The following is a 9560-nucleotide window of genomic DNA, read 5'->3' on the forward strand; positions in this document are numbered from 1 at the left end:
TGAGGACTTTGTATGTATTTAGAATGAATGAAAATTTTTGGGAAGAAGCAACAGAGAATGCAATTTTTGATTGTTTTCTACTGCTTTGGCTGTTCCCACAAATTTTATGCATCCTGTCAGCCTCCCATGAGAATCTGAATGGTATTTCCACCTCTGCTCAGCATTGGTGCAGCCCATCTGCAGCACTAGGTCCAGTTCTAGGCCGACCAGTACCAGGCTGACATAAGAATACCGGAGTCCAGTGAAGGACCACAGAGGTAATTAAGAGATTGGAGCATCTCTCATGTTGGAGTCACTGAGATTTCTTGAAAAGAAAAAGCTCAAGGAAGATCTTATTAATGTGTATAAATTCCTGATGTGAGGGAGTGAAGAATACAGTCAGACTCTTAGTGCTGCCCAGTGACAGGAAAAGAGGCAGTGCACACCATCTGAAGTATAGAAAATTCCATTTAAATGCATTTTGGCACCATAAATGTGACTGAACACTGGCACAGGTTGTCTGGAATGGTCATGTGGTCTCCATTTTTTGAGCTATCAAAACCCCATCTGGACAAAGTCCTGGGTAAACTGCTTTCCCCACCCTGTTTTGAGCAGGGGGGTTGAAGTAGTCAATATGCAGAGGTGATTTCCCACCTCAATCATTCCATGATCCATGATTCACTCAAACAATCTGTTCTTATTTCTTGCAGCTATCATTTAATACTACAATATGTGCAGGTTGGAGTGTACTTCTCACCTTCCACTCCTCATATTTCTGTGAATCAGAGTTATAATTAATATAATTTAACTTTTAGAATGCCTACTTCAAAGAGACAAAATCAAGCACTTGGGACAGCTAGTAAAACCCATTATTTCCAAAGCAATAATACTTGTAACTGAAAATGTCTTATTCAAAAATAATAAAATGTTTTCAAATTAAGCATTGATTAATTTTGTAGCAGAGGAAATCAGCTGTAGCACAAGACATCAGAATTAAATTACCAGGTTTCCCATTGTTTTCTTTTTAATTGGAATTATTGGATCTTTCCAGTGTTTCATTTTTAGATGATTTTATGGGGCTTAGAGTAATAGGCCCTGAGTTTACTTAATGACAATAGGAACTATAATAATCCAAATAATAGAGCAAAATACAGAAGAAAGATTTCATGGTCCCTTAATCTGAAAGGCCCTTCTTTTAACCCTTTGGTGAGTGCAATATATGCTTTTCCTAACTCTGCATTACATGGTAGGATAATTGCAGTGCTTAGAGCCTAACAGTGTACTTTGTTCTGTCTTCATTGCATGCACATCTCCCTTCATTCTGCAGCCTCTGAAGTGAAAAGCGTGCCCAAACAGAAGCAAGTCAAGAAAGACAGGAAAACCAAAGTGAATCAATTATTGCCTTCAGCCTTGAGAAATTAATATATTTAACTTGTAGCTTCACAAGCACTGAGATGATTTTACTCTTCTCTGAACACTGAAAGAACATCGAAAGTAGGTTGACAGAACATCCTAAAGGAAGGACCTGGACCACATTCTGTAAAAAAAAAAAAAAAAAAAAAAGTAAAAAAAAGTGACAGATTTCAGAAAAGAAGCAGTGAGGATATTCAGAGTGCAGGGACCATGTTTCCCTAAGAAAGATTTTAAAAGTTTAAAAGATTATTTTTATAATCTTACATAGAATAAGAGATACGTTGTGAAAAATGTTTGACCTTGGAGGGAGCTTCTCCATCGTGTCTTGAGAAAGTCATAGGACTCATCAACCAGCAGCTCAGAACAGAATTCAATTTACATTGATAAATAGCTTGTGCAGGTGCAGAAGGGCATTTCTAAGGTAATGAGGTAAAACTATTAATGGGATATGTTTTGGAGAATGTCTTGACAGGGAGTAGAAAGCAGTCACACAGGAAAAGCAGAGAAATTTAGCTGCTTGGGAAGTTTATGCTGCAACTGGACAGAGAGCTGGGATCTGTGATAGAGTGCTCTCTTTCAATTACAAAGATGAGCCAAAAGAGCTTCTAGCCTTTCCCATCTTTGTGTTTTATGAGTACAGGTGTTACAGGCATGCAAAGTAGCATATCTTAATTGTCATCTCCAAATCAGACCAGTTCCACTTGTGTTTGGTTTAGCATACTGTATTTTGATGAAGTTTTCATCAGATTTCCCTTGAGGACAGCAGTAGCATTTCCACTCACTCAAGTCAAGCTCTTACACTGTTTAATTTACTATGGGTGTAGAGAATTTGAAGTGTGAATTAAAACAATGGAAACATCTCTGTGGCACAGCACAGGAGAGCAAACCTAGAACAGTACAAATAGCTGTTGACTGCCAGAGCTTTACTCATACTCCAGTAAACTTTGTTCTGGGAAGAAGGAGCTGCACAAAGAGCTGCTGGAGCCTACAAACTTCAAAGTAAATGACATGGAAGTGTAAATCAATAGAGAAACCACATGAAACTTTTCAAGGGTATTTGATGCCTTCATGTGTTCATTTTGAAATGTTACCTCACAAATTCCCACTAACTCTATCTTTCTTGAACTGTCCAGCTATTTCCTGAAACAAACAACAAAAAAAAATCAGCTCCTAGGGAATCGTTATAATGCTTGAAGAATATGAAAGCTTAATTTGAGCTTCATTTTTCAGTATCATGCTTTCTGTGGAGAAAAGGTTCAAAACTTCTGCCTATTGCCTGCATTATTCCAGTGCAGTCCTGCTGAAAGCCCTCCTCCAGAACTGGGCTGGAGGAGTCAGAAGACATGTATGATCTAATGCATTATTTTGCTGAAACATACTTTTTTCAAGAAATGTTCACCTTGTGTTTACACATCAGTAACATTCTTGGTAAATTGTTGGAATTTTATTTTTGCTATTATTTGTTCTGGTTGGTACCTTAGTGCAGCCGTAAGGGTCTTCAGACTGGATGCCAGCTGATGCTCATCTGTTCTCTAGCTTTGTACTTTGCTAAAAGTTGAAAATGGTGTTGTTTCACACCAGTCAGTAACGATGAGACATGACTTGTTGAAGCTGTAATACTTTCATGTAGTTCAGGTCTTGGAGTACTTAGTCAAATCACCTGAAGAAAAAAGATTTCTACTTTTTATTATGGAATAATTTCTTTCCTGTGATATATTAGCTGATACACAGTTGGAATGCATTCACTTGATAGTTCTGATATGTAAGACATTTTAATAAAATATCTTTAATCATCTTTAAATTGCCATATAAAGTATATTGTACTGTGACTTGACTACTGCTTTAAAAGAGCATCATGCAAACATTGCTGAACTCCTGTAAGGCTCCACTGACTTTAATGAATTTTGGATCAGGCCCATATTCCCTGATGTGAAAGTCTCAGGGGAAGTACTGTAAGGCCTCTCTAATAGCATCCTTTCATCTGTTAAAATGCAAGAAAAATGCATTGCTCTTAAATGTTTTTGATAAAATATATCTCACAATGTTGTCAGACTGTTGCAAGGGAAAAGCAAGTGCTTTAAAGCACAAATTAGGAAAATGTGCTGTAAGATTTAAAATCTTTTAAAATGCAACATATATATTATTTTCTAATGTTTAGAACTTGTGGAGTAAATATTCACATCTGAAATTCACCTTTGTCTTCATTTGGTCATCTGGAGACATTCACATTTTTCTATGTTCCAAAGCACGCACACAGTTGTTTAATTAGACAAAACAACAGAAATCTTACTTAAAAATGTTTATTGTAAAAAAGTGGCTAGAAAACAACATCAATTTCACTTCACACTTTCTTCAAGTTATCTATAGATGCTGCTATGGGCAACAATTTGCTTTCATTCATAACACATTCAATCATATAAAAATAAAAATATTTACATTATGTCCACATACTTTACAAAATCATCAATAAAAAAGGCACTTGGAGGGGTAATGCTGAAAATATTGCATTTCCTTTGTGCATTTAAAAAAAAATAATTGTAAAACTCCCGTGGATCCCCTCTCTTGCACTTATTCCCGTTTTTTAAAACAAAAATGAAGTTTAGAGGAACTATTCCATATTAAAGAATGGTCAAGCATGCACCAGGAATGTTTGAAGCTACAGTATTATCTTTTTTTATTTATTTATTTTTAAGGCACATGCAGTTAATTTGTGGCTTTTAATTTTTTCGTACATTCTCTGATACTTTTTTCCCTCTTTTAGTTATGCAGTTTTAAAGCATTTCAGGTCATTAATGAAGGCCTTGGCTTCTAATAAAATAAAATAAAAAAACACAGCAATGAATAATATTAAACATTTACTAAGGTAAACTTGGAATACTTTTTAAGGCACCTGAGATAAATGGTGTCTAGCAAAAATGATTTGGGTAGTATTTTCATTAAAATTTCCACTTAAAATACTGTTTCTTTGGTTGAAATGGCTTGGCAGGAATGTATTGTTAACTTTGAAGCCTTTTCTAAGCAAGAAAAGATGACCTACATTTGGCTTCATCTATAAAGAAAGCTGATAATGCTTCTTCCTTTAGATCTACTTGAAATGTCATGCATGGCGTCTTTCCCCCTATTTCAGAATTCACACTTAAGAATGCAAATGTATGGCAGAACAGAAACTACTTAAAGCTCATTTCTACTGACATTCTAAGTTCTTCCACTAGTTTATTTTCTTGTTTGGTGGTGTTTTGGTTTCTTTGTTTTTCGGTTTGGGTTTTTGGGGTTTTTTTTTGGCTGAAAAGTAGACAAGAAAACGCCTTTGGATTTCCACTTATCATTTGGAACAGAAGTGGAGAAATGCATTGAGTCCAGGTAAACATTGACTGCATGACTCAGTGTGCTACACAGCAGCCAGATTCCTCATGTTTGTGCAGAAGAGACATTCTGGAGAAAGTTTTGGAGCAATTTTTGCACTGGTATTTCTTCACATCTGAGTGGGTCTGCAGATGAGCCCTCAGATTGGATCTGTCTGCAAAAGCCCTGTTGCAGTGAGGACAGGAAAATGGCTTCTCTCCTACAAAAGAAACATCAAGAGAAAATAGGAGAAGTCTTAAGAAAAAAAACCAAAACAGGTACATATTTAGCACAGGTAAAACCTGCTTTTATCCTAAGAAAAAAAAAGAACAAGCAGAAACAACTTGTTATAAGAAAATGTCTAATAAAAAGTTAATCAAGCCACAGATACAGCAGCTTTCAGCACTGCTGGCTCTTTTGCAGAACCCCAGACTATTGAGAATATGTTGTAAAACGCAGTCTCTGAAAACAAGCTGCTGACACCTTCTGCATCTACAGGTGCATGCAGTACTTTTAGACTGGGCTCCTTCCAACATTTTCAAATATTTTCATAGAACATTTTCTGCTTAGTGCTGTGTGAATTACTGGGGAACAAGGGTTTTGACTGAAAAGCAGCAAACAGCTGTACAGACATTACATTGTACCCAGTGTTATACTCAAAGCTCATTTCTGCTTCAATAGAAAAAACCCAGCCACTTTGCTGATGATGGGTTTCTAATTCTTAAGGACTTGAGGCAGCACATGCAAAACTTGCCAGCTGCTTAAGGAGTCAGAAAGCAGCCCCTCATGCATTCCCTGTTTTTTGCTTCCTGATTTCAGAGTCAGCTGGAGCCTTCCCAAAGTTAGCAATTTCCAAAGCCTGAAAGTTAACATAAAATCCTTAAAGCAAAAGCTTCAGCTAGTGGAAATGGGCTAAACCATCCTAAAATTATGGAGGAAGCAATGCTGATTTATGCTAGTATCTGGCCTGCAGTTTTGAGACCATGCTAAACACCACCCCCCCCACCATCTTCCCCCTCTCCCTGCAAGAGGGAGGATTTAGCCTTTCAATGATCCATTTGAAATTCTGTGAACGCATTTCAAGGTTAGTTAAGAAACGCTGCCGGTTTTTCCACCTGTGGAGAAAAACAGCAAAAAGGCATCCCGATGTTATAGCAACAAGAAACTGCAAACGTAACCCCTGCTCTTACCAGTGTGAGTTCTAATGTGTCCTTGAAGTAGCCAGGGTCTAGAGAAAGCCTTGCCGCAGATCTTGCAGACACAAGGTAGCGTGTGGGTCCTGATGTGCATCTTAAGCGCTCCCAGGCTGACATACTCCTTGTCACAGTACTTGCAGCTGAACGATTTCCTAGACTGGGCATCACAGTGCAGCTGCTTGTGTTTGGCCAACCCAGAGAAAGTCGAATAGGTCTTGCTGCACAAACTGCACTGGAACTTTTCAGCTTCGATTGCGTGAGGGTCTGAAAGCTTTGACTGGATTCTCTCTTCTTCATCGCTAATGGGGCTTTCTGAACCGCTGTGATCTTTGGAGGAGGTGTCAGAAGGTGGAGGTGGGCTGACTCTTCCCAAAGACGAGGGGTATCCAGAGAGCGGAGAGAGGTCATTGGGTAATGGAGACGGTAGCAGCCCAGTTGTAGTCCACACAGTAATGGGATTGTAAGCTACTGAGCTCAGGATCTCTGGCTGTGGTATGATAGGGACTGGATAGCTTTCGTACAGGTATGGGGATATAATCACTGGAGAAAGAAGAACATTTTAAGGCAAGAGAACCAAAAAGTTGTGGTTTTTTTGTTTTTTTGTTTTTTTAAAGCAGCAAAACTAACACTTTGAGGTTTAAAATCTGCATAAATGAAACACTCAGTAATCTGAATATAAGGGGGATTCAGGAAATATGAATTCAGGAAATATATGTTTCATACATATATTCTGATGGGTAGAGACAGTGCCCAGGCAAATTGCAGCTAGAGAGTCCCTTCAAGGCGGCATGCTGCTTCTAAATCTGCGCAGCCTGACACAATGAAGCAGTGAAACTTCAGTGAAACCGAAGGATTTGAATTAAAGTTTCAATTCCACCACCAACAGATACAGAACAGGAAAACTCCGAATCCCTTCTGAGTAACTTGAGTTCAAGTGGATGAGAAAACTTTCATGATTCATTCTGGTCAGCACTGACATATTTCTCAAAACTCCCTCCTTGCAAGCAGGAGAAAACAGAGCAAGCCATGAACTAACCCGTCCCCTGCAGCCCGCAGAGCAATCCCACCCCTCCCCAACACTGCAACGAGCGCAGCCCCAGAAGCGACGCGGCGGCACCAGATTTCCTTCTGTTACCTGTATGAGTGTCCAGCTCGCTGTAATTCGGCTTCTTGGATGAATTGAAATGCTTCTTGACCAGGAAGGAGCGTGGCATTTTGGAGGCAGGGTCTGTGTGTTGGGCAGACTGTGTGCGGTGGCGGGCGGGAGCGGCGGTCCCGGGTGGCGCGGCGCAGCACACGCGGTGTCACTGCGGGCGCATGGGAGCCGCTGCTGTCCCTACGGCCCCGCGCAGCCCATCCACTCCCGCCTGAGCGCTGGCAGTGCCGAGGCGCCTTCAAAAGTGCTGTAAATACCCACGAGTCAGGTGCAGGGGGGAAGGGTTTTCCGCTCCTCCAATCGCTTCGGGATGTTCTCAAGCACTTTTCCAAAGAGGCTGTTTTTCTGGGAGGGCTCTGGGGCTGCTGGCTGAGGGATCCAATCCCGGTCGGAGGGTTTGGTTCAGGTTTCAGCTCCTCCCGCTGGAGACAGCTGTGAACGGGGGAGAGAGCTCTAGTAGAGCGCGCTGCCCCGCTCCGAAGTGGGGGGATGTGGCTCTGCAAAACTGCAGTCTACAAAAATGTATTGCTCAAAATTCTTGAAAATAAAGGTCAGTTTAATGATTCAGATGAAATATCTATATATCTATCTATATATATTTTCTTTCTGACAGAGCCCTGGATAAATCACGGGCACTAAATCTTCTTTCTTTCTTCCTCCCATTTTTTTTACCCCTTCCCCCCCACTTTTCCTCCTTTTTCCTCCCTTTTCTTTTTCCTCCACCCCCTTTCCCCCCTTTTCTTATTTTTTATTCTTCTTTCTCTTTTTGTTTTTCTTTTAAACGAGTCTGGTTTCCAGATGTTTGATATGAGAATTACAATGGGACAAACTGTTCACTGAGAGCAGGAGGGGTAAACACACACAGACACACACGACACTACAAGATAGCAAGTTGGCCGGCAGAACTAATGGAAAGCTTTGAACTGAATGTATGCCTGCTCTATTTGGGAGCTGCCTTTGAATAGTTGTGCTTAGGAAAGGCTGGAGACAAGCAGCCTGCCTCCCTAACCTGCACCCTTTCAGGCAGAAGGACCAGACAGATACTGCAAGTGTTCAAGGAAATGAAGAAGCCTTGGGAGGATTATATTTCAGAGCAGGGCGATAGTCTTTATATAATATGCATATTGCTTCAGACTGCTCATATGAAGGATACTTTCTCTTTTACTTTAAAAATCTGCAGAATGCAAAACCTCGACCTTACCTTCCTTGGGAGTAGTTCTGTCACTCTTTTGCCTATCCTCTTAGGACACTGCCAAGGAAATTTTCCTAATTATCCAAAGCAGCTAAGAGATGCATAGATAAGCAAACCCCCCAAAATTATAGACTGGCTAATTTAAATGTTTCTTAAATGTCCTTCTCCATTAGTATATTTCAGGACCTCTTGATTTCTTATGAAGGTATAATCTATGTTATGCATTTCACTTAAGATGAAAGTCTCTTAAATGTGCCACAGAGTGTTCTGGTTATCTAGATTGATTTAGAGGAGATATTTAGTCACAGATAGGTTTTTTAATTTTAAAATATTTGCATTTTGGAAATATGGACAGCTGAACGCTGGTAAATTTCTAACACAAATTACACTCTGATTGACTCTTGGTCTGCCCTCCCCACCCCTTTTCCCCCTCGCTGTGTATTAGCTACACCTGCCTGGGCACATACCAGCATGCTGTGCTGGTGTGACGCTGGAGCTCTCTCTCCTCTCGGGAGAGGTGTTTTACAGAGACCACCCCAGCCCGTTTTTGCAGCAGGTGTTGGAATAGATGTGAAGGAAAATTAAAAAAAAAAAAAAGAGAGAGAAAAAAAAAAGCCCAATGGGTCTGTTAAGACATGCAAGAGCAAAGTGCTTTGTCAAGCTGCATGACTTCTTAATCTTGGGGAATACCAAAACAAGTGCAGGGAATGTTAGCCATTTTCCAGAGCCGATTAAAAAGATTCATCTGTTCAGCATCTAACTCTGGTGTCTATTAGTGAAAGGTGCCATATGAATTTCCAAGTGGCGGGGAACATACCCAGGCTAGGGAGGAAAGGGAAAGTGGCAAAGAAAGGGACTTTGCAGGTACTTGCTTTGCAGCTGGGGAAAAAGGAACAGAAGTGGTTTTTCCAGAAAAGAGAGCAGGGCTTGCAGAGACACAATCCGTTACTTTCCTCATCTCCACAGAAATGAACAAATCCACAAAGCATTTTTAAAAGGTTTCATTTGCGGTCCTGCTTCCCTCAGCTCTGTTCCATCTGACAAGTCCCTGTCCCCTGCCAGCTCTGGGAAAGCATTGCATTTCAGGATGTGAGGCATTAGTCTGTATCTAAATAGTCTGTTACATGAGCTGTGATTCAGACCTTGAGCTGGTTTAAGTTTGTGTGTTGAAATGAATGGAGCCATGCAGATTTTCACTGGCTCGGGATCTGTTCTTTTGTGTGTTTGTTAAAAGTAAAGGGTCTGATTCACCAGTGAGGTTCTCCCTCTCGGGGCATTTTCA

The 9560-nt window shown here is 40.3% G+C and overlaps 1 protein-coding gene across 1 annotated transcript; it reads right to left on the reverse strand.

Moving 5' to 3' along the window:
* Positions 1–3711: 3711 nt before the first annotated feature.
* On the reverse strand, positions 3712–7375 carry SNAI2 (snail family transcriptional repressor 2). The gene is made up of 3 exons (XM_058831457.1): positions 7066–7375; positions 5925–6470; positions 3712–4954 (listed from the first exon to the last, which is right to left on the reverse strand). The coding sequence occupies exons 1-3, from the start codon at positions 7142–7144 to the stop codon at positions 4773–4775; spliced, it is 807 nt and encodes a 268-aa protein (XP_058687440.1). The 5' UTR covers positions 7145–7375; the 3' UTR covers positions 3712–4772.
* Between the last annotated feature and the right edge of the window lie 2185 nt (positions 7376–9560).

This window comes from Poecile atricapillus, chromosome 2 (assembly GCF_030490865.1).
Source record: "Poecile atricapillus isolate bPoeAtr1 chromosome 2, bPoeAtr1.hap1, whole genome shotgun sequence".
In the NCBI taxonomy this organism is placed as follows: Eukaryota; Metazoa; Chordata; class Aves; order Passeriformes; family Paridae; genus Poecile; species Poecile atricapillus.

Excerpts from the sequence above, each read along its gene's own strand:
- SNAI2 (XM_058831457.1), bottom strand. The coding sequence starts at position 7,144 with ATGCCACGCTCCTTCCTGGTCAAGAAGCATTTCAATTCATCCAAGAAG. Across the intron at positions 6,471-7,065 it reads CGAGCTGGACACTCATACAG|TGATTATATCCCCATACCTG; the intron begins GTAACAGAAGGA and ends TTCTTTCTCCAG. Across the intron at positions 4,955-5,924 it reads ACACATTAGAACTCACACTG|GAGAGAAGCCATTTTCCTGT; the intron begins GTAAGAGCAGGG and ends TTTCTTTTGTAG.